We start from the raw sequence: 26,098 nt of genomic DNA on the forward strand, positions 1-26,098 counted from the left end.
GGTTGATAGCTTGTGACCATCCATCTTCCTCTTGATCACAATCCAGAGGTTTTCAATGGGGTTCAGGTCTGGAGATTGGGCTGGCCATGACAGGGTCTTGATCTGATGGTCCTCCGTCCACACCTTGATTGACCTGGCTGTGTGGCATGGAGCATTGTCCTGCTGGAAAAACCAATCCTCAGAGTTGGGGAACATTGTCAGAGCACATTGAAGCAAGTGTTCTTCCAGGAAAACCTTGTACGTGGCTTGATTCGCGAGTCCTTCAGAAAGACAAATCTGCCCGATTCCAGCCTTGCTGAAGCACCCCCAGATCATCACCGATCCTCCACCAAATTTCACAGTGTGTGCGAGACACTGTGGCTTGTCGCCCTCTCCAGGTCTCCATCTAATCATTAGACGATCAGGTGTTGGGCAAAGCTGAAAATTGGACTCATCAGAGAAGATGACCTTACTCCAGTCCTCTACGGTCCAATCCTTATGGTCTTTTGCAAACCTCAGCCTGGGTATTCTTTGCTTCTCATTGATCACGGGCTTTTTTCTAGCTTTGCACGACTTCAGCCCTGCCCCTAGGAGCCTGTTTCGAACCGTCCTCGCCGTGCACTTCACCCCAGCTGCCGTTTGCCATTCTTTTTGTCGGTCACGTGATGTCATTCTACGGTTGTTGAGTGACATTCGAATGAGTTGGCGGTCATCCCGGTCAGTGGAAAGTCGTTTTCGCCCTCTGCCAGTCTAGCTTTGTTGTCCCCAATGTCTACTGCTTGACCTTGTTCTTATGAACCGCCGTCTTTGAAATTTTAAGGATGGAAGCAACGTGACGCTCACTGTATCCCTCTGCCAGTAAAGCCAGAATTGAACCCTTCTTTTCCTCACTCAAAACCTTTCTTTTCCAACTCTTTTGGCATGGTCAATAGTTATTTTTTTGATTCCAATTACTTTTGAGGTAATACAAGCACTGTTTTTGCCATCCAGCTGGTCCTATTGCAAGAGGATAGTGATGACCACAGCAGTGATTTTTATACTTTTCCAAACCAAATAAGATTTGGTTCAGGTGGTCACCTAATCAGTACCTCACTAAGTAGAATGAGGTGTTCCTGTGTTGGAATTCAACAGACACTGGAATGGAATGGCTGCCATACATGTCGAGATGCTGATTTAATTTTTTTTTGGAGTGGTCTCTTATTTTTTTTCCAGAACTGTGTATATATATATACATATATATATATATATATATATATATATATATATATATATATATATATATATATACGTATATATCATATGACATCATAGGTCACATGATTTGGCAGCAAAAAACCTTTAAAAACCCTCTTCTCCATAACGGCTTGACAGATTGAGGGGAAACTTCACCCACATGTTCCCCAAGCGTTGGCGATACCAGGATGTTCACGGCTGATTCATAGGTCACATGGTCTGGCAGCCATATTGGATTGAACGAAAATCGTTAAAAAAAATTTCTCTTGAACCGCTTCATCAATCGATGCTAAACTTCACAATTATGATCCAGTAGTCATGGGGAATATATGTTTTAAATTTCAACCTGATTGGACGCATGGTCTGGAAGCTAGAAAAATTAAGTGTTTTGAATCTGGGTTCAGGGATTTAAATCAAACTTGGTACAACTCTGTATAATGATATGATAATGTGGACAGAGGCATATCTGTAGACATCGTGACGTCGAAGAGTGCTGTTCTATTTTTTATTGTTGTTTTGATGGGGTAATAATCGGTGAGTCAGCTGTGTGGTTTTGTGTCAACAACTTGATTTAGTTCCCTCACGTGCCGGTTGATAGAATGTGCCAGTTTGTAAAGTGCTGGAGAACACAGCTTTCACTATGCAGTAGAACCCTCAAATAACGTGGGGGTTGGTTCCTGGAAGATGCCGTGATTGTTAAAACCCTGATCATGGAAATTAAGGGGAAATAAGAAAAGGAAGGTTCAGTCCCTGGGATTTGAGGAATTATAGAGGAAGATCGGTGACAGCCATAAATAAACACATCACAATTGAAACAAGAAGGGTACCCAGTAGAGCGCATACCTCTGCCATGCAATGCCTGATCCAGTAGAACATATTAGGGCCAATACATTTTTGAAATATAATGCTATGCATCGTTTTTGGCCCCATCTCTCAATGGTCTGGATATCCGGATCTGGATTTGGATCTTAACCAAAATCGAATCAATTCGTCCTTGTCACACACCCACCCGGTCCACCAAGTTTCGTCTGAATCCATCCACAACTTTTTGAAATATCCTGCTCACAGACAAACACAGACAGACAGACAAAAACACAGGGGTGAAAGCATAGCCTCCATCCACCTTCAGTGGCGGAGGTAATATTGTCCCATTTTTGGTTCAAAGAAACAAATGCTATTCCCACTATGCATGTTTTTCTTTTTATTCTAATTTTTCTCACTCTTGACTATCTTGCCCTTTCTGCAGCAACTGAATGCAATAATTGCAGCTTCAATGTCTGTCAAGTCTTCCCACAAGTTGAAGAAAATGTTGGAGGTAAGCAACAAGATGCTCCGATGACCGCCTCCAGAATTGTTGTTCTCATCACATACTCGGAACTCTCAATCAGTCGTGATCATAAATGATTTGAACTATGATTTTACATCCTTTACTTTTCACCTTGCAGGTTATATTGGCTTTTGGAAACTACATGAACAGCAGCAAGAGAGGAGCAGTTTATGGATTTAAACTCCAGTGTTTGGACTTGGTAAATAGTTTTCTTGAAATACAGTAATGATGAATTATTTTTAATTGATCAATTGTTTTCATTGTCTCAAATCTTTCCCTTATATTTCTCACTTGAAACGAGAGGAATTATTTATCTTCTTAAATTGTTGCTGTAACTGTATTGCGACTAAAACGTTATATTTTGTGCATGCAAGTGAGTTATGATAACTTAATTTGTGCAATTTGCTCTCAGCTCTTTGAAACCAAGTCGACTGATCGTAAACTTACTCTGCTGCATTACATCGTGAATGTGGTCCAGAGCAGATACGCAGACATTACCACTTTCTACAATGAGCTGAGATATGTAGAGAAGGCTGCAGCAGGTATGGCTGGCTCATTAATACACAAGTGGTGCTCTATAATCTGCAATTGAGCATTGTGCGTTATATGAGGGTGGTTCAAGGTTGACATGGACTATTTGTGGGAGAACTTGTAAAATATGCAGATCAATGCTGAAGTTTCATGCAATTATATTGTGAGTGACACCAATGCCCCTAGCATTCTGCTCTACCCCTATATTGCATTCCGCCCTACCCCTAAATTGTGGGAGACACCAATGCCCATTGTGTTCTCCCTTCCCCACATCCCTTGTTTGTCCGTCTCCGTCAATTTTCGCCATCGGCCATGCTGCTGGCATTTCCCCCTGCTCTTTCTGCTGTTCCTTCGGTTTTGTTGCGTCCTGATCTTTTCTGTGTTCTGGCACTTCCACGAGCCTAGACTCTGTCAACAAAAAAGTAATGAAAGCATTCTTGGTAAAACCAAGTTGGCGGCCAACATAGTCACATGTGCTGTGGCACAGAAGTATGTTGTAAAGTTCCTTGTGAAGGAGAGCAAAAAATACCAGCTGAAATTCCTGGGAGACATGAGTCTACAAATTTAGTGACACATGTCTTTCATGTAGTTGTGTCGAAATGTTGCAGTGAATTATAAAAATTAAAATGGTGTATTTGGCGAGTGATAGTCCGTGTTCTCACATGAAACCAACTGCTGTAATTCCACCAAACAGTGAGTTTTTGAGGACCACCAAATTACCTTACATGAAATAGTACAATAACTAGCAGCAACTAGCAGAAATAACACAATGTAAAATATGACTTCAGTTCTCTCAAAGCCCCCCCCCCCTCACCCAATCCAACGTCCTCAACCCCCACCATCTCAAGACCTCAAAACCTCACCCCCCTCTTCCGACTCTGTCCCCCCACCCCAAATCTGTGAACCCCCCTTTCCTTCTTCAAGTCCTCAACGCCCCCCCCTCCCCAACCTCCAAGTCCTCAGCGAAGGCAAATGACACCTGAATGATGAAAACATTCCTGAGTCCTGCGCTGTTCCTTTTCCCGTTCGTTAAGAACAATGGTAAAAGTAAATAATGACACAACGTTTAATTCACAATGTCGCGGTTTTTCAGTAAAAATAGCGGTTAAGTATGTTGAATGGGTCATTTGCAATGGGGTCATTATGTCATTCATCATGGAAACACAAATTACCGCACTGTGGTCACAACCTGCGACACTATATATATATATATATATATATATATATATATATATATATATATATATATATATATATATATATATATATATATATATATATATATATATATATATATATATATATATATATATATATATATATATATATATATATATATATACACACACACATATATATGCAGTGTATAAGCCTGGTGTTGGCACAGTGGTTAGGGCAGCGGCTTAGGATCCAAAAGGTCCTGAGTTCAAGCCCCGTTGGGCCACTGAATTAATACACCAGGGGGTTGACTCAGCCTGTCATCCTTCCGAGGTCGGCGAAATGAGTACCAGTGTACTGGGCCGGTGTATACCCCGGTTAAAATAGGTGTACCAGATCCCTGTGTCGCAAAAGGCGACCAGGGTTGTGTCAGGAAGGGCATCCGGTGTAAAACATGTGCCAAATCACAATGCGGATCATACGGATGATCCACTGTGGCGACCCCGAATGGGGGCAGCCGAAAGAAGAAGAAGATGTATATACAGTATATATTTCGCTTCCTCTGTCCACTCAACTCCTTCATCCCAATTCACATCCCACATGTGGATATGTGGTGAGAGCTGGGTCTGAGAAGAAACAAAAATCATCAACCACGGCTCAGATTACATTCTCTAATCTGTCTCATTAACCTTGTGCTGTGTCTGTCCCATGTTCCCATGTGAATGAATAGGATTACATAGATAAGACTCATCATGATTCTGAACAGGATACTTACCTTTATATCTATTAGTGTGTGTGTGTGTGTGTGTGTGTGTGTGTGTGTGTGTGTGTGTGTGTGTGTGTGTGTGTGTGTGTGTGTGTGTGTGTGTGTGTGTGTGTGTGTGTGAAAAATATGTGAAAGAACTGCAATTAAAGATATTACAATTAAACTTGCAAACAAGAAAAACTGCCTCTTTTTTGATCTCCATGATCATTTAACTTGGCCCCCTGTGGTTAGGTCACGTGCCATTTGGAGGAATACTGTATAATCCACACACGAGTACATCCCGCAGTTGGAATTTTTGGAACTAATTACCTCCACCACTGAAGGTGAAGGAGGTTATGTTTTCACCCCTTTCTGTCTGTTTGTTAATTGCTGGAATCCTTCGGATTTCGGCAATTATGTTGGTCGGTTATGTGTGTCATTCTGTGTGTCTGTCTGTCTGTTGGATTCACTATATATGCTAGATATCCCTTATTGTCAGGTTTTCCGTGTGTGTGTGTGTGTGTGTGTGTGTGTGTGTGTGTCTGTCTGTCTGTGTGTGTGTGTGTGTGTGTGTGTGTGTGTGTGTGTGTGTGTGTGTGTGTGTGTGTGTCTGTCTGTCTGCAACGCGAGGCTCCACAGCACGAACCAGCGAACCGATTTCGATGAAACTTTGCCAACATGTGCAGTATTTGTTGCGAATGTGCGCGTTTGAATTCCGTTGCCTAGCAACCACCCGTTGCTGTGCGGTGGCCGAAAAACCACGTACAGTATTTTCAATACTTGTCCTTCAGTTTCGAATGTAGAGAAACGAGACTTCGGAATTAAACACTTCGAGATATTTCGAAAATTTTACTCGAGCCGATTTTTGATTGAGATTTTATTTTTCAAATGGAAGTCCTTCAAAAATCGGGTGTCTATTTACCGTCATTTAAGGTGTGTATACAGTGTTTGTAAGGAACTACACCGTCGTTCCACCTTCGATCTCCTCGATCCAAATGTTATTGACCAAAGTGAAAAGGATCCAAAATAAATGGAATCACCGGCATTTCTGTCTTTGTGGATTTCTAATATGTTTATTTATTAACCGAAAACGATTCCACGACCCACAACCACCTTCAATTATTTATTTATTTACCGAAAACAATTGCACGATCCACACACCACCTCCAATTATTTATTTATTTACCGGAAACGATTCCACGATCCACACACCACCTTTAATTATTTATTTATTTATCGAAAATGATTCCCCACCCACACACCACCTTCAATTATTTATTTATTTCCCGAAAACGATTCCACGATCCACACACCACCTCCAATTATTTATTATTTAGAGTGGGAGTGGCGTAGGAAAGTGGGCGTGGCTTATGAAAAATATTGTGTGGCTCAGGAGGTGTGGTCAAACAAGAGCATTGAGAGAAGTTTATCGGGTTTTCCGTGTGTGTGTGTGTGTGTGTGTGTGTGTGTGTGTGTGTGTGTGTGTGTGTGTGTGTGTGTGTGTGTGTGTGTGTGTGTGTGTGTGTGTGTGTGTGTGTGTGTGTGTGTGTGTGTGTGTGCGCGTGCGCGCGCAACGCGAGGCTCCACAGCACAAACCAGCAAACCGATTATTTTTCAAATGGTCGTCCTTCAAAAATAGGCTGTCTATTTACCGTCATTTTTTATGAGGAGTGCCATTTGGCAAAATACGCAATAGGAAAAATCTTGCCAGGCAGAGGAACAATTGTATGTGAACCAATACGTCTTGGCAATGAATCTTCGTCAGTGGATCAGTCAGAATGAAAAAGATCGTATCCAGTGCTTCGATCCTAGCGAATCCCTCCTCGCCTACTGGCTTGTCTGTTTGTTTGTGTGTTTGTTTACCCTGTAGCAGCCACACCGTTTCAGTGGTTATGACCAAACTGGGTACAGACGTCGGCCATGGTCCAACTTAGACACTTGTCGTTTTTGGTGATTCTTGGTCAAAGATCAAGGACAAGGTCACCGAAAAACCGAAATTCTTATTTTCGCAATAACGTCCGCGAAAATGGTCGTATTGACTTCAAACCAAAGCCAAAATGTGCATTTTCCAATACTGCATCCAACCATATGTCTCATTGGGGTGTCACACCAACACCCTTCTTAGTGGTCGGGGGTCGAATGTCAGGGGGGTCGAGTCAATAATTTCAAATTGCGATAAAAACGCCATTTCAAGTCCGATTGACTTCCAAGTTATGATCATGACCAAACGAAGCACTATCGACTTATAAGAACCAAATTGATTTCCAGGTTTTTGTTTTTTCAGAGATCATGGAGATATGACAAAGTCATTCTGGCAATTCCTTGCTCAACGAGCAATGTCATTTGTTTATTCGTTTGTTTGTGTACAGGATATCTCAAAAAGTTGTGACCTGATCTGGATGAAATTGTGTGGACAGGTTCGGTCTGTGACGAGGATGAACCGATTAGATTTTGGTGAAGATCCGGATCCGGCTACTATAATTTTTTAAAGTGCTTCTTCACCATTGAGAGATAGGGCCAAAGACAATATAGTGCTGTATAGCATAATATTTCAAAAATGTAATAGGCCAGATACATTCTCGTGGATCAGGCATTATCCATCCATTAGGACCATACTCTGTGCAGAGCGTTGGTGCCACCGAAGCAGTCTCCTTGGCTATTGGGAACAATCCTGGACGGGTCGCCACTCCGACACAGTATACCAGCATGCTGGCACTCATTTTGCCGACCTCGGAAGGATGACAGGCAGAGTCAACCCCACCTGGTGTTAATTCAACAGCTGAGCGGGATTTGAACTCAGGACCCCAGGATCCCAAGCCCACTACCCTAACCATTAAGCCAACACCAGGCATATCAGGCATTATGTGGCGGAGGTATGCGCTCTACCAAGTGCCCTTCTAGTTGAACATATAGCCCACTGTTTTTTGCATGAAAATACAGTAATGTTTTGGGATTGTACCAATTGAATTAATTTTAGAATTTCTCAACTCCAGGGAAACCAACAATGCGCATGATCAAAATGACTTCTTAAACAATAATGTCAGTCAAACAATACACACAAGCACATGACAGCCAGTTATTTTGGCTTTGTGTGTATCTTTACTACAGAAAACCAGTTATTTTGGCTTAGTGTTCCTCATAATGTTTGTAATGGTTTCTTTTTCCCCCTCTTAAACAATATTATTTTGTAATATATGAAGTTTAAGAAGTCATTGAAAATAATTAAATATATTAAAGTGTTGCATGCTGTTGTATTGTTCAGCTGTTGACCATTTTGAGCCTTCCCTTTTTCTCTGATCTTTTGCGACGGTGAGCTGTTCTCTTTTGTAAATGCTCGTGTCCAATTATATTACATGCCTTTTTGCTTTGATTCCATTGGCATGCTATCGTCACATACTTTGCATTCATATTGTAAGCCAATGGCCTCCAACCAGTCAATCGCAATCAACAGGTCGATCCCAGAGTCTTGAACAGTCAATCTTAAAAAAAATAAAAAAATAAAAAACAATTAAGATAGAGAGAGAAGAGTGGGGAAAGCCGACATTCTGCACTGTGTTTGTTTTTAAACTGTGGCAGCTGTGGGTCACAAATGCAAGCTGCTGGAAAGTTAAAAAGAGCTAAATGTGAGCACACAGGCCAATCAGAAATTCTTTGCATTTTTAAAATAAACCAATTATCCATCTATGATGCAGTCACTGTACTGCCATGGCCACCTTGTCTGTTGTCCATTGCCTGTTGTCGAACCCCCAAAACATGGAATAAGCTGGACTTTTCATTTAATTGTTAAGGAAGTCATAAACCTTCAACTGTTAACTCATCCAAATTTAAACAATTTCCAAATCGGCTTAATTTGTTGATTAGACAAGTAAAACAAAATAACTGTAAAGAGAAATTCTCCCAATATAATTTGAATATTAAAGGAACCTGGTCTGTCATCCTTTTATTAATTTACAAAAAGAAACACGAAGATTTGAATATCATAATAAACTGTCATGGAGAAACGACAAATACTGAAAAAAATTATTGTGCTTTTTATAAGTTTTTTTTTTTTTTCATGGAAATAGGTCCTTCATGAGATAGCTGAATTACACCGTCAAGTTGATTTTCATTGTTTTTTGAATGACCCTTACTTGAATTCTCTATATGTTTACCCCACAACTGAAGTCGAAGTCTGTGATATTGTTTGTTCATTCAAAAATAGGAAGGCCCCTTGTTTGGAAGAGCTGAGTCTGAAAGTAATTAAATTAGTTATTGTGCATATTAATTAGCCATTCTTTGATTTATCTTTAACCAAAGGCATTTTCCCCTGCAAATTTAAACTCACTAAGGTCACACTGGTTTTTAAAAGTGGGGACAAAAGAGAACTGACAAATTACAGGCCCACATGAGTTCTTCCCATCTTTTCCAAAATACTGGAGCGAATTAATTGCTTCTATTCAAATGCTTATTCAATTCTTTGACGAACATAATATTATTTCCCAATCACAGAATGGATTCCGCAAAGGCCACTCAATATCTTTGGCATTAATTGATCTTACCAAGAAAATAATCGATGCATTTGAAAATAATTCTCAAGCCATAAGTGTTTTTGTTGACTTACCTAAAGCTTTTGACACTCTTAATCATAAAATATTGTTATCCAAGTTATACCATTATGGAATCAGGGGTGTTGCACATAACTGGTTTTCCAGCTATCTTAGCAATCGTTCTCAATGTACAAGCTATAAATCCTCTTTGTCAGAGTTTAAGCAAAGTTACCTGTGGCATTCCCCAAGGTTCTTTGCTTGGTCCATTACTGTTTATTTTGTATGTAAATGACATTTACAAGTCTACTGAATTGCTTTTCTTTTATATGCCGATGACACAAATATTTTGCACAAGCAAATACCACCCGTCGTTTCACTGACGGGAATATTAAAGGGGGTTGAAAAAGGGGGGAGAGAGAAAGGGTTGGGGGGAGATAGAAGGGGAAAAGAGAGAGGAGGGAGGGAGAGTGAAGAGGGGTGGGTGGAGGGAAAGTAGTGTGAGGTGAGAGGAAGGGAAGGCAGACGTGCGGTGGAGCGTTAATTACAATTCGTACCGTCTCATCAAAATTATTCTACATAGAGCAACAGTGAAGATGGAAACAAAATAATGTCTGAAATCCATTTTCTACCAGTCATACTATAAATACCACCCAGAGACAAACACCGCCCGGACATGTCCGGAGATAAACACAGTCCAGAAACAAACACGGACATGTCCGGAGACCGAGAGAAAGAGACACAGAGAGATGTGTCGGAGGGTGCTACACTATATTAGGAGGGGATGGAGAGAGAGGGGGTGGGAGGAAGGGAGTTAGCTTAGAGAATGTTATGCTTTATGAAACACACACACACACACACACACACACACACACACACACACACACACACACACACACACACACACACACACCGATCTCGGCAATTTTTCGGGAATTGGCAGATTGGAGTCAGTTTGATTACCAACTACAGTACATCCAAAACCTTAAGTAGTTTTCACCGTTGTTGGTGGGGAATTTCAATAAACAAATTATTAAAAAAGAATGTTGCATTCATATCGATGTTTCAAGGAGATGTGCATAAACATTAATCTTTATAAACAGCTGCATGTGATGGGTGGAAAAAATTTGGCTCCGTAATTTAGAAAACATGTTGATACAGCAAACGGCTCGGAAATCTGGTGTTATCAAATGTATTTTGCTTTGAAACTCACAAAGAGAAACCATACAACCTTTGTGAAGCAAAGCCGATAACCAATTGCTTTAGAAACAGTAATGAGGACAAAGAAAAACCTGATAAAACCTCCATAAGATATGGGGGGAAACTTTGCCACCACAGCACCCATAAGAGCCCTTGCATGTCCACACACCCATGGAGAGTCCCTAGAAATCCAAATCTTTCCATATGTACCATGTCCATGTGTGCTGTATGTTTATCTCTACCTTGTATAGCAAATGCCGACTATACATCCCGATCAAGACACTAACTGTACCACTATCGACTGTAGGGTTTTTGGCAACTGGCTTAAGCACTTAAGCAAGCACTCCAATGGAACACCTGACTTGGCAAGCGATTACAATTGCCATCGATAAACCAATGCACCCGGAAACACACAATCAAAGTCCGAATTGGACAAATGAACACCTTTTCAGCAGTCGGAGCTGCTGCTAAGTTCAATTCGGAAGCTTTACTTTTGTAATTTGGCTTAGTTTAAGAGATTGTAGAGGTTATGGCATGTGCGAAAATGAAATAAAGCCACAAACGTTGGCGTCCCGGGGCGTTTATAAGCATTGCAATGAATCCAGCGATTCGTAGGAACCAATAATATGAGTGAGGAGAGTGAACAAAGAAGAAGCTATTGTTAAGAAATCGTTGCGGCCTGTTCCAAGTTAAGTCATGGTTGAGCAGGCAAAAAAACATGGTGGCTTCAAACTCCAGCGAGGTAACCCAGGATATGTCTTAATACTCCATATAGAGCGAGGTGGCCGAGGAGGTGCCTGATGAGGATACAATTAAATAAGGCCATTAATTATCTTCAAAAGGGGTGTTTTAATTAATGCATACAACCAATTTTCACTCTTGCACTTCCTTGGAGTTCCACTAGTATGCACGCAAAGCTGATTCAATATTGAGAGTTGAATTGACCAAGTTTCTTGGGGTATATATTGATTCCAAACTTTCTTGGAAAATTTCAAGCAAACTCGCAAAAAATATTTGTATAATCTATAGATTGAATTATTTGCTCCCAAATAAAACACTTAAATTGCTTTATTGATCACTTGTACTTCCATATGTGTCGTACTGTAATTTAGTCTGGGGAAATACATTTCAATAACATCAAAATAAATTGGTAATATTGCAGTAAAAAAATTCAAATCATATTTGGCAAACCCCCAAAACTTGTACAAACCAATTATTTCATTGTTTAAATATTTTGAAATTGTGCGATGTCACATCTCGTATTTTCATGTATAAATGCATTAATAGACTACTTCCTTATAAATTTTGCGATCTTTTTGAATATAACTATGAAATTCATAAGAATGACATCAGATTCACCACTGAAATACATTTTTCGAAACTCTGAACGCTTGCTTTTCAACATAATAACCAAGCTATGGAATGAATTGCCAAATCGTATTAAAAAATCTCCGTCATTGAATAATTTCTCATTCAAACTTCAGCAATATTTTCTCTTATGGTATGGTACATCAGTCATTTAAGAAATCTCTTGAATATTCATCTCTTTAATTTTCACACTGGTGCTTTCCATTGACCTATTGATCTGCTGATCCATTCATTCATCCTGTGAAATTGCTTGCCCATAAAAAAAAATTCCCCCCAATTTTATCTGTATGTGTAAGGGTGTTCCCGCTACAAGCTTGCTTTTTGGTATTCAGCCTTCTTTAGCTATTTACGTGTCTTCTTCATCCTTGTTGCTTTTCTTGAAGGAAATAAATGTTGTTTTGATTGATTGATTGATTGAACCAATGATCCATCTTTGATGCAGTCACTGTTCTGCCGTGGCCACCTTGTCAATTGCTCATTGCCTGTTGTTGAACCCCGAAATAAGCTGTGTTTTTCATTTTCATTTTTTTCGTGTTTCTAAGATTAATTTCCAAAAGCCAAAATGATAAACGAGGAGCCAGGGCCGTCTCAGAAGGCAAAAACCAACAATTTCCACCAGGAATGGGAAAATTAATTTATCTTTATGAATATCAGAGATGAGAGCATCTGCCTCATTTGCCACCAGGGTGTAGCCTTGAGTAAGAGGTAATTTGGAATGAAATCACAAGACAATGAATGCAAAATTTCAGAAAATTTTCCTTTAAACAACACGATTCAGACAAAGAAAGTTGGGGAGTTAGAGGGCATTTTGAAAGCTCAACAGTCACTCTTTTTGAAAGCTGTGGCTGAAGGCAAGGCTAACACAGAGGCATCTTTTCGCATTCGCCATCTTCTGGCGAAACATAAGAAACCATGAACCGATGACTAAGTTATCAAGGAGGCTAAACGGTTGCTGCTGACACCTTGTTCAAAGACTTTAAAAACAAATAGGAAATTATGACAGCCATCAAGAGCATGCCATTTGGCATTCCACCAGGAGCCAGTAAGGTGGAATTGTTGGCCGAGGACATGTCTCAGCAAATATACCAAGACTTATCAGCTGGTGAATGTTTCTCAATACAGTTTGATGAATCAGTAGACATGACGGATATAGCCCAGCTGATTGTTTTCATTTGCATGGCATTCAAAGACTCAACAACAAAGGAGGGACTGTTTCACTCTTTTGCCACTCAAAGAGAGTACAAGAAGCAAGGATGTCTACAACAAATTCAAAAGGTATATGACTGAAAGAAAACATTCCGATCAAGAAACTAATTTCAATCACAACCAATGGTGCACCAGCAATGCTGGGTGTCAATGCAGGCTTCATTGCACTTTACAGAAATTATCCTGAATTCCCTTTGTCAATTACTACTTTGATATCCACCAACAAGTGCTAGCGAGCAAGGTTATTGACTTTTCTCATGTCATGGCAATTGTTTTCAAGATCGTCGACTCAATTCATGCCAGAGCTCTGCAACATTGCTCATTCAAATCATTACTCAATGAGCTTGATGCCACCTATGGTGAGATGGTTAAGTGCTTAAGATGGTTTAGTGGTTAAGTTAAGTGGTTAAGTTAAGTTAAGTGGTTAAGTTGAGATGGTTAAGTCGAGGAAAAGTCCTCCAAATATATTTAGATCTGATGCCTGAAATTGTCACCTTTCTTCAATCAAGAAATGAGGGGTACAGCGATCTGTCAGATAAGGCATGGTTGCTGGACTCTGGGTTTCTTACAGACATAACGGCAGACATAACGTTCAAGTTTAAACTGGGCCTGTGGTCCTCCCAGTTAAAGAACAGCGTGACAGAGCACTTCCCAAATCTGGAGAAAATCGTACAAAACGTTAAAGAGAAAGGTTCCCATTCAAAAACCTTCTCTGACCACCTGAACAGATTGGAAAAGGAATTCAACAGATGATTTCAGGAGGTCAACAAGATGGAACAAATCATTGTGTTTGTTTCAAATTCTTGATTTCAGGTGGACATTGAAGATTTGACAGGAAACTTTCATTTGGTGTTTGAACAAAGCAGTGGACTTGACATGGAGATGATCACAATGCAAAAATAACATAGAGCTAAAAACTAGGTCAAGATACAAATAATTTTGGGGACTTGTAAACAGAGAGAAGTACCTTCTTCTGACATTCTATGGATTCAAGGTGAAGGCCTACTTTGGTTCCACATACCTCTGTGAGATAGCTTTTTCCCAGATGAAAATCATCAAATCCAAGTATCACACTCATCTCACCGATGCCCATTTGATGGACTCTATGAGACTGGCCATCTCGAACTACATCAAACCCAGACTTCAAAATGGCCATCAAACCCAGACTTAAAAGCACTAACAGAGAGTGTGTAAGAATAGGTGAGTGTTTTGCATAGCATACATTTTGGGGGTTTAAGTAAAGTAGAAGGATAGATCTTGTGCTGCATTTATATTCTAAAAGTGATGTTGTGTTTAAAGAGGTTGGAGACCACTGCTGTGGGCCATCAAGATGTGAATAAAATGCCCCTCATTCTCCTCTCCATTACCACTCCTCCAAGGACCTCTGCACACTTCCATGTGCTTTCACACCAACATCAAACACCTTAGCATATCTCTCCTGGCATTTTCTCTTAAGTTTACTTTACTTTCTTCCAAAGAGATATTTCATTTAAATGAGATGTTATAAACCTGCATTTTAAATCTTTTGAAACCTTTAATCTTGTTCTCCCTGGTATAGAGAATAAAAGATTGTTGAAATTGTTGTTTTAAACAAATCTTTACTTTTTATTGTTGGAACCCCCACCCCACCCCTTCATCCCAAAATAAAGACTTGCAACAGCTTTTTTGCAACTCAGTTTTGCTCTAGTTTTTCTTTTTGGCAAAAAAAAATGTTAAAACCGACAAGGGTGCCAAATTTCCGATCATTCCCGTGGTATCAACATCCCATTAAATATGGTGTTACATGTCTCAAGTTTGCTCTTTTTATATCCATTTTAACTATTAGCATCATCTAACTTGACATTGACATATTTATTGCTCGAACACCATTTATTATCTCAGCTGGAAATTTGGCCAAGGAACCAGTACACAATGGCCTACTTTTTACCAATGGCTGCGATCAAATTGCAAAATTGCTTGTGTTATATATATCAACAACTCTTAACGACAAGTTAAAGTATTGACACAACAGCACCAATCTGTGCATTCATCAGTGATTACAGTATACGAGTTCTCTTACAAGGAAGTTCAATGGAGGAGTTGGCCATTAGGTCCCATCAAGCCTGCACAATGGTTACCAACCTATGGTTTGTCCATGATTTGACCTTTTAAAATAATAAGTGTCAAGAACAAAGCAGCATGTACCATTTTTTAAGTCTCTGGCATGACACTCAAAATTCGAACCACCGACGTCCCAGACTCAGAGCGCACACCCAAACCATGAAATCACCTAGTCTGGTGAAATCAATTTATTTCAAACACAGAAATATCAAAAGGGACAGTTACAACTGTTCTTGTCCTTATCAATAAACTGAATGATTATGGTTTCTCAGGACTGGGAAGAGGAGAAGTCCTTTTCATTGAAGAGGATTGCAAGATTGCTAAGTCTTGGATCACACATAGTAACAATTGGGTGGGTCTAGCTCACCCACACCCCTCCCCCCACCCTCTTCCCTGTTTTGCCACACCGCAGGTTTTTACAAAAGACAGCATGAGATCTTTAATGTCCAAAACCTTACATAATGGATATTTCTACTTTAATATAAACTTTAATGATAAACATATTTACATCCCAATCCAGAGTGTGCCATGATGTGAGCCCACAAACTGGCATTACATCAAAAAAGCAGTTTATATCAACTTAATCAGTTTATCTCATCGGAATTTTGGTAACACTGTACATGCGTTTTATTTTATCTGGTATTGTTTTTTTATTTATTATAAAAGCACAAAAGCTCAATGAAAAACAGAATATCCTCACCTACTTTTTTTTTGCATAAATGCTTTAAGAAAGAATGCAGGTAGAAATTGAAAAAGAAATGTTAGGTTGGAATGAGTCATTAGCCTCTTCATGATGACACAAATAATGAAAATACTGAATATTTCACTTGATTAAAATATTTCCTGTTCTTGTTCTGTTCTGACAAATAGTCTCTCTGGAGAATGTTCTGCAAGACATACGTGAGCAGCAGCGTGGCATGGATCTTACGAAGCGCGAGTACAGCATGCATGAAGGAAATGCTTTTCTCAGAGACTTCCTGACCACGAGTGAGGCTCGCCTTGAGCGCCTGCTTGCCGATACCAAAACAGCCCAGGTGTGTGTGTGTGTGTGTGTGTGTGTGTGTGTGTGTGTGTGTGTGTGTGTGTGTGTGTGTGTGTGTGTGTGTGTGTGTGTGTGTGTGTGTGTGTGTGTGTGCGTGCGCGCGCGTGTTCTGCTTGTTTCTTTATCCCCCTTCTTCCCTCCCTCCCCCATCAACCACAAACAATAATTAACAAGTCGTTATTACATTTTCTGCTTCCTCCTATTAGCCACACAATCCCTGGCTCTTTTGCTAATGATCCGTACTTTAATATCAGATTAATTTTATTGTTTGGAAAAAAATTTGATAACCTTGCTGCAATGATCCAGCATTCATCTAGTAGCCACATAATACAATCACATGGTCATCGACAGCTGGGTGTGTGTGACACATGAGCGGTACTTTTTATTCCCATCTGTGAACTTGTCTTGTCAATACATCCTGAACTTGTGCTGCCTTTGTCTGTTCCTTGCCCAATTCTCCCATCTCGTTTGCCAGTTTCTCTGCTCCATTTTTGATATATCAACCTCTCTCTGCTGTGTTGTTCAGCTCTTCCATGATCCAAAAGCACCAAGCTCCTTATTCTTTATGTCGACTTATGCGTTAAATGGTTTTTCTGATTGGGAGAGCAGGGGATTTTTATTTGCCTTTGAATCCACTACAAAATATAATTCCACATGGTAACACTCCTAAGTTTGAGGCAATATCAGGATTGTCACTTTATTAATTTATTTTCTTCTTTCGTCCTGGTGTTGCATTTATTGTGGGTTTTTCTGCACCACTTGGATGTATTATGGTTGTATTTAATCTGTGGGAGCATTCCGGTGTTGAAAATTCTGCAGGGTTTAGGACGACATACTCACAGGTGCTCTTGTGAGACCCGAGTGTTGATCGCTCCTTTCATCGACTTCAGTATGCCCTCTTAAACGATCTACAGCTTGCCCGGTAGATTATGCTCCCCAGACTGAAGCATTTGCACCATGCAGTTTCTGCTATTAATTCCTTTTTTTCTTGAATTTCTTTTTACTACATTTCTGCTTTTTAGCTGCTTATTTAGATGCATGCTTTTTTTCTTTTTCCTCTTTTTTTCTTTGTAGTAGTGAGGCCCATGGAAAAGCAAGATATAACTGACAGTGGGACAAACATCAAGGGAATGAATAAACAGGAAGAGATGAAAGGGAAGAGAGGAGGAAACACTGCAACTAGCAAGTAAAATGGTTGAGTTTTGAAACGTTAATGGGGGTAATAAAGATCATGGGTCAGAATTTGGGATGGCGGGAGAGGGCGCTGCACTGCTTGCTTGAAATCCTGGAGAGAAGAGTGAGACAGAACAGACTCAAGAAAGTGGTTCCACAGATGGGAGAAGTAAGGAATAAAATAGTTGGTGTGCAGTCAGCCTGGATTTTAAAAGTTCAACCAGAAGGGGGTTACTGAAAGAATGCATGCATCCTGGATTTGCTGGGGAGGTTTGGAGGACTAAGACAGTGGAGGGAGCAATGCTGGAGAATAGAAGGTATAAAACCGAGACCACCGTCCTGTCTGCAATGAGAGAGCAACAGACCTTGTGCTTCAGCTTCATCATGGGAGATTATAATAATTTTGAGAGCTTATATTCTACATAATCCAAGAGAGAGAGAGAGAGAGAGATGTGATGGGAGGGTGCTAGCCCATAGCAGAGAACAGTATTCCATGGAGCAAAGAACAAATGACTTGTAGAATGAGAGGAGCTCTCATTTTACAATTAAAGACCTCGATTGACAGAGAATACCCAGTCTGTGGCTGGTTTTGGAGGCTAGCTTTGCTATGTGTTCAGCCCAGGAAAGGACATGGCTGATGATGAGACTTATACGTTCAAGAGACTGAGGCTTTTCCAGTGGTTAACCAAGGAATATCATTTTATGTGTGATTTTTGGCCCCATTTCTGAATGGTGAAGAATCACTTAAATAATTTTTTAAATTATTGTATCCGGATCTGGATCTTCACCAAAATCTAATCAGTTCATCCTTGTCACACACCCAACCTCTCCACCAAATTTAATCCGAATCTGTCTGCAACTTTTTGAGATATCCTGCACACAAACAGACAAACAAACAAACAGACAGACAGGGGTGAAAACGTAACCTCCTTCCACCTTCGGTGGCGGAGGTAATAAGAGGCATATCAGAAATGCTATCAAAGGCAAGGGGGAGGAATTTAAGTTCCAAATAGAATAAAGAAAAAGCAGAAGAATCAACCGGAGGTTCTTACTGACTTCGAATTTGCCAATTCCATAGCCTTATCGTCAGAAGAAACTGAGCAAGTGCAAGAACTTTGTAAGAGTCAAAACAAGCACTGGCAAACTCGGGCTATCAATTAATCGCATTCAACCAGTTGATCGAGATCTCAATCATATTGAATGATGAAATAAAACTTGAGACAGTCAATAACTTCAAGTATTTTGGTCCCTGAGTTAACACAGCTGCTTAAGATATCAAACAAAGGAAAGCTGCCACATGGAGATCTTGCAACAAACTTTCAAGAATATGGAGGTTGACTGACATTCTTTCGGTGTATCAAGGAACAACTGATCACGGCAACAGTTGATTCCGTCCTGCTTTATGGAAGTGAGGCATGGACCCTCACTGTGACCCACGAGAAAGGATTTGATGGATGCTATACTTGACTTCTCCGTTCAGCATTGATGGTCAATTGGTCTGAACATGTGACAAACTAGAAGGGCACTCGGTAGATTGCATACCTCCGGCACGTAACGCCTGATCCACGAGAACATATCGGACCCATTACATTTTTGAAATATCATGCTATACAGTACTATATCGTTTTGACACTATCTCTCAATGGTGAAGAATCACTTTAAAAATAAAACAATTCTCGTATCCAGATGTGGATTCGGATCTTCACCAAAATTGAATCAATTCGTCCTTGCGACACACCCAACCTGTCCACCAAGTTTTGTCCGAATCCGTTCACAACTTTTTGAGGTATTGAGATGATCAATGTCATCTGAGTTTGGCCTGAGAGACGATTTACAAAGAAGAAATGAATGCATAATGTACGGTTGAAAGAAATGTATTTTGTTGATTGTTTTTTTCCATCATAATCTGTCAAGGGTTAGCACTCGGGCAGTTACAGAAAATAATTAGAGGGTAAAATGGACGCTGATGTCACATGATGGTGCGGAACAGTCACTCTTTTTTTTTTCTTTGTTTTTTTTGATCACTTGTTTTTTTTCACTCACTTTTTTTTGTTTTTTTGAAACTCACTCAATTTTTTTTTTATTATTTATTTATTTATTTATTTATTTATTCATGTTAAGAAGAAGAAGAAGAAAATAGAAAGTTGGTGACTTGATAATAAGTAAGCAAAGTCATAAACATCATGTACATGTTTGAAAAATAGTTGTGCAGTATTTATGTGATGGATTTATGTTCATGATGGATTTACCTCGGACTTCTCCATTCCATATGACATCTGTGTCATACATCACGGTGCTTACTCATCTTGCTTGTAGTGGTCATATTTAATCTTCTTATATTCATTTGATTAAGAATTCAACGGTGTTCATATTTAATCTATTTCATCTAAACAGTCATATTTAACCTAAGTTGTCATGTTTAATCTAATCAACACACTCGGTGGTGACTAGGAAGATCAAAGGTCAAACCCTGGCCAAGTCATACCAAGGACTTTAAAAATAGTTCATGCTGCTTCCTTGCTTGATGTTCATCATTTAAGAGGATAAGAGCACAGATAATCCCCAGAGATTGGCATCCATATGGAGGAGGAAATTCCAGCAGAGTGCTGTGAGAAAGGCGGAGCCATTGTTGTGGCGTCGCTGGAACCCAAAGATCCCTGGGAAGTGACGGCACTTCCCCCAAGCTCAGTGGCTGTGTTGTGTCTCTTATTCGTCCGTATGTCCCTGGGCGTGAGATGTGTGTGCGTGTGCCAGCTCCACGATGAGCCTGTAATTTTTTCTTTTTTTTTAAAGTTTATGTTGTATTGACCTTTCTCATGTGAAAGTAATTTTGCACAGCAAGTTTGGGGCAAATGTGCATGTGCAGTTTAATCTCTGGCAAGATGGTGCGGCATAGGAGCTGTCATTCGTTTTAATATCGTAAGATATTTTGAACTGCCTTCCTCATTGATTCAACGCTTGCTCTCTTCAGGAAGCTTTCAACATCGTGCTGCAATACTTTGGTGAAAATCCCAAAACAACTCCACCCTCTGTATTTTTCCCACTGCTGGTGCGCTTTGTCAAGGCATACAAGGCAAGTTGGTACCGTTTACTTCTGATTATCTAGTCTTTGAGTGTATTTGTGCTCGGCATGAAGAAATGGTGAATGAATGATATTTTAGCAAAAAAAATCATTTCATCCACAAGAAAAATTTAAATTATGTTCCCACTTGCATTTCTCTTTCGTTACAATAAATAACGATGTTTCATGCTGCAACTTCTGGGGGGGGGGGGTTCTTTTTATTGCGTTTTTAATCAATCATGTATGCTATTGAAGACTCGAGGCAGATGTAAATTGTCATGTAAAAATCACAAGTCTTTTTTTTTTCATTAAGAAAACCTTTTTTCTATGCAGAGCATACATAAACTTTCTGAATAATACCTCCGATAATTTTATTACGAAACAATCGATGATAGAAAAATGAAAAAAATGTTGCCAACAACAGCAGACTCCCCTGAAGAAGCCATGCTGCATGCAGTGTTGTGCAAGCACCGTGGAGATGTTAAGAGAGGGAGGAGTACCCGTGCCTTTGGGTGACCCCTTTTAAGAGGTAATGGTAGTACCACACCTCCCATTGGAGGGAGCCATCCCCACGAGCCCGGCCATACCATGTACCAGTCACTGCAAGCAGGAGACCGGTCAATGGGATGTGGGCCACCGCTCAAGACACACCGTAATCAGTTTGATACATTGTAAAAATCATCTCGCTGAACATAAATGTGGAGGTTTCCTACCATTAAATTCACATGTGAGGAGGAACAAGATGGATCGCTTCTGTTTCTGGATGCCTTGGTGATGAGGAACCCAAATGGAAGTTAAAGTACCTGTGTGTAGAAAACCTACTCATACAGATCGTTCTCTTGATTTTGGGTCTTGCCATCCGATGCACCAAAAAAGAGCTGTGGTATGCACACTCTTGAAAAGGGCAAGGAATATACCGTCCACTGTAGAGGGAAGGAGGAGATCAAGCATCATAAATGAGCATTAAAAGCCAATGGCTACCCACACCACCTCTACCCACAAAACAAAATGCCGCAGGCAGCTCCAAAGCCTCAGCAAATTCCACAAGATCCACCCAAAGGCTTTTGCTTGCTATATTTTGTGACAGGAGTAGCCCAAAGATTGGCAGGATTTGAGACCGGTCGGGATGAGGGTTAATGATCAACCAGAATACACCTTGAGACGAGCACTGACCAACATCAAGGACAGAATGCAAAAGAACGACTGCACAGGTGTGGTATACACCATTCCATATAACCGTGGTGCAAAATACATGGGAGAGATGGGAAGAACCTTAGGCCAGCGTAGTAAAGAACATCAGGAGACCTTCGAGTGCAATCACCCAGACAAGTCTACTATCGTCAAGCATGGGTTAAGGGCGGGCCATGTTCCCCTTATGGGACAATGTGAACATGCTGGCGGCATCCCCAAACCATGCTCGGAGGTTAGTAGAAGAAGTATGGCACACCGGGAAAACAAGGTCACCTCTGACAAAGGAGACTGTGGTGTTATCATAGGCTTACGGTCCACTCATATACAAATACACCAGAGAGGTGCCGATGGTGGATGTAGAACAGAGGCAAACTGGGATATAATAAATGCGGATAACAAAGGCAATGTACAGCTTGGAGAGATGCAACACAAGCATGTCACGGATTAAAGGTTGTGAGATGTTGCAATCCAGCTTTGTGATTGTTTGACAGAACAGGCCCACCCCTCCCTCAGGTATATCTGGGAGGAGGCCGGCGAAGGAGGAGCAAAAGGCCGGCGTATTACTTCGCCGCACGAGCCAAACTGCCTCAACATGGATTCATTGGCCGTGTCGTCCTCTTCGGTGTGCACTCAATCTTGCCTCTATGGTGCACGAGGTGCAGTGGAACATGAGAAGCAAGAGTGTTAGCAGCAACTCCGCTTTATTGCGCGTCCTGATGTACATTCCTGCCACCCCTAGCAGGCGAGTCATGATATACGAAAACCCAATCACGTGATACAGCACACTCCTCCCCTCGTAAAATGACAAGTCAAATGATGAAAGGACAATCATAACATGACCAACCGAAACCAATCAACACTCATAATCCTCCAAGTACCGCGGCCGCACCCTGACCCGCCTCGGACGGGCAGCGCCGCTAGACAGCCCAGGCTCAGACGCCTCCCGGCTCGGTCGAGGTGACAACCTCGCCAGACTCGCGCCATCCGCAATAACAACCGCCCCCGGCCGACCAGCCTGCCCGACATCCCCGGGCAGGACTGAATCAGGTGAAGACCCCGTGGGCGTCGGCACATCTGGCCCTGGCGATACAACGTCTGGCCACGGCGACATTACAGGTGGGGGTCCCACATCGTTCGGCCTGGGGGGGGTGTGGGGGGGGCGGTGACGCTGAACAGCCATCACGCATTTAGTCCACGTGCCGCTTCCACACCACCCCACCATCAGTCCGCACCATGCAATTCGCCGGCCCCAGTACCACAGAGACCACAGCCGGCACCCATTTGGAACCGTGGAAATAATCGCGCACCATTACCCGCTGTCCCACATCGAAACCGCGCAGCAGCGTCGGACGCGACACCGCCCCACTTCCCGACCCTCCAGGTCGCAGCAAATCCAGTCTGGACCGCAATGCCCGTCCATAGAGACGAAAGGCAGGCGAATCACCCGTGATAGGATGAATCGCATTCCTGTAATGGAGCAAAAATACATCGACCACTGTCTGCACAGGTGCAACACCCCCCTGCGCAAAGCCCATTTCAACATTTTAACAAATGACTCAGCCTGCCCATTCGTCTCAGGATGATACGGTGCGGACCTCAGATGTCGAATACCATTTTGACGCGTAAACTCATCAAATACACCTGCGATGAACTGCGGACCGTTATCAGAGACCAGGATCTCCGGTAACCCTTTATTAGCAAAGATCGTCCACAGTTTCTCTACTGTAATGTTTGCTGATGTATGCTGCATTACTACAACCTCCGGCCATTCAGAGAATGCATCGATCACAATCAAAAACATTTTGCCATTAACCGGCCCCGCAAAATGTACATGGACCCTCTGCCAGGCTCTGTTTGGGGTTGGCCATAGCCCCGAGGCACGACGCAGGTTATCAGCATCTGTTTGACATGTGGCGCAACGCTTAACCAACTGCTCAATGTCTTTGTCCAACCCCGGCCACCACAACAGGCTACGAGCAAGACTCTTGGTCTTCACGACGCCAAGGTGACTGACATGCAGTTCTTCCAAACACCGCTGCCTGAACTTCGGCGGAATCACTGTCCTCATTCCCCACATAACGCAGCGTTGGACCAACGACAGCTCCGATGCGCACGACGTGAAAGGCTGAAATGCCGGTGTCAAAGGTAGATCACTCCAATTCCCCGTAGAAATCGCCTGGACGACATGGGCGAGCACCGGATCATGAGCCGATTCCACCGCGACCTGTCTGGCCGTGATCAGCCCGCTTTGGATCTGGCCCCGCGCGAACACATCGACCTGGTCGGCCGACTCAGACGCAGCTGGACCCTCCACACACGGCAAGCGTGAGAGCCCGTTGCAGTTAGCATGCTTCTCGGTGCTTCGGAACTGAATATCATAATTGTAAGCAGCACGAAACAGACACCACCGCTGTATTCGCGCGGCCGCTAACATCGGTACCCCGCGTTCAGGTCTCAGGATGAATTGAAGCGGTTTGTGATCCGTATGCAAAGTGAAATGCCGCCCCAGCAGGTATTGATGAAACCTCCGCACACCCCAGACGAGGCTGAGAGCCTCGCGCTCGATCTGGGCATATTCCCGCTCTGCTGCAGACAGGGTCCGGGATGCAAAACAAACAGGCCACTCGGAACCATCGTCCATCCTGTGGGAGAGCACTGCCCCGATGCCATATGCAGAACTGTCGCATGCCAATAAGAGCGGACGCGCAGGCTCGTAGTGCATGAGGACCGTATCCTCTGTGAGCAGCCGCTTGATGCGGTCGAACGACGCTGGTGTGCAGGCCCCCAGACCCAGCGCTCGTCCTTCCTGAGCAACCGTGTTAACGGCGCAAGTTGTGAGCTGAGCCCGCGCACAAACCTTTGGTAATACTGGGCCATACCAATGAACGAGCGCAGCTGCGTCTTGTCGCGAGGCGGTGGCATGTGTTGAATCGCCTCCACCTTTCGAGGACCTTTCAACAGCCCCTCTGGCGTGATGATGTGCCCGAGGTATTCCAAGCGCTGCTTGAAGAACGCGCACTTGTCCCTGTTCAAGCGCAGGCCGCACGCTTCTAGCTTTGTTAGCACTTGGGCAATGTTCGCAAGGTGCTCGTCCGCCGTTTTCTCCGCAATGAGCACATCGTCCAGGTAGGTCTGAGCGGGCAGGCCAATGCAAACCTGATCCATGGCTTTCTGCCACAAGGCTGGGGCCAAAGCAATCCCAAAACAGAGTCGGGTATATCGATAGAGCCCTTGACACGTGTTGATTGTCAAAAGCTCGCTACTCCCGGGATCCATCGCCAGGTGAAAATATGCATCACGCAGGTCTAGCTTCGTGAAGTATCGACTCCCCGCCAATCGTGCATATATTTCATCGATTGACGGCAGTGGATATTGCTCCATGCTGAGCCCCGGGTTAACCGTGGACTTGAAGTCCCCGCACAATCGGACGTCTCCATTCCGTTTCAGCACCGTGACGACCGGGGTGGCCGAATCTGATTACGACACCCGTTCGATCACTCCACAGGCCTCCAGCCTATCCAGTTCACCCTTGACCTTGTCCCGCAGGGCATACGGCACCGGTCGTGGTTTACAAAAACGAGGAACCACCCCCTCCTTCAGGAAGAGCTTTGCCTCCACGCCCTTGAGTTTCCCAAGGTCGTCGCAAAACAAACCTTGATGTCTTTGAAGAATCTTCTCCAACTGATCCTCCCACTGGCTCGGCACGGGTTGCACAAGGTGAACTGCGGCCCAGTCTAGCCTGATGCGGGACAGCCAATCTCGGCCGAGGAGAGACTGTCCCCTCCTCCGCACAACGGAAGCGCGGCGACCTGGCCTTGGTACCGCACAGACACGTCTGCCATCCCGACTGGCGTTATCTTCTCGCGGGTGTACGTGAACAGCGTGAGGTTTGACCTGATAAGCTTCAGGCCGTTGAGTCTACGTGCAGTCTGTTCACCGATGATCGACACGGGCCACTCCCGTATCGACCTGAAACGTGATCGGCGTTTTGTTCACTTCGATTTCCACCGTCATCGGGCGCGCTGCCGCTGGGCCAATTGAAAACAGGCTCAACAACGGCCGCCGGTTCTGCCCCGAGTCGCCTCGCACATCGCCGTCCATGACCTTAACGGTGGCCGGCGCCCCACGGCACACATGCTTCAGATGACCACCTTGTGACAATTTAAACACACGGTGCCATTGTACGGGCATGCACGGCGCAGGTGTCGACCTCCGCATCCCAAACACGTCCGCGGGGTCACCTCGCCACACGTGCGGTCGC

At 42.7% G+C, this 26,098-nt stretch overlaps 1 protein-coding gene and 1 long non-coding RNA gene across 3 annotated transcripts in view; one reads left to right on the forward strand and one right to left on the reverse strand.

Moving 5' to 3' along the window:
- Nucleotides 1-26,098, forward strand: part of FMNL2 (formin like 2) — a 298,236-nt gene that overhangs the window by 238,459 nt on the left and 33,679 nt on the right. The window contains exons 20-24 of one of the 2 annotated variants that reach the window (XM_085873828.1): nucleotides 2,459-2,527; nucleotides 2,658-2,738; nucleotides 2,952-3,081; nucleotides 16,241-16,404; nucleotides 20,557-20,658. In XM_085873828.1, the coding sequence (XP_085729954.1) occupies nucleotides 2,459-2,527; nucleotides 2,658-2,738; nucleotides 2,952-3,081; nucleotides 16,241-16,404; nucleotides 20,557-20,658 (546 nt within the window). Of the gene's footprint in view, nucleotides 1-2,458; nucleotides 2,528-2,657; nucleotides 2,739-2,951; nucleotides 3,082-16,240; nucleotides 16,405-20,556; nucleotides 20,707-26,098 lie in introns of those variants that run through there. The other variant, XM_085873827.1, reaches the window with a different exon arrangement.
- Nucleotides 1-26,098, reverse strand: part of LOC147030118 (uncharacterized) — a 159,290-nt gene that overhangs the window by 76,013 nt on the left and 57,179 nt on the right. The window lies entirely within an intron of this gene.

The sequence above is a fragment of the Eptatretus burgeri genome, chromosome 3 (assembly GCF_056783735.1).
Source record: "Eptatretus burgeri isolate ZD-2024b chromosome 3, Ebu_testis_v1, whole genome shotgun sequence".
In the NCBI taxonomy this organism is placed as follows: Eukaryota; Metazoa; Chordata; class Myxini; order Myxiniformes; family Myxinidae; genus Eptatretus; species Eptatretus burgeri.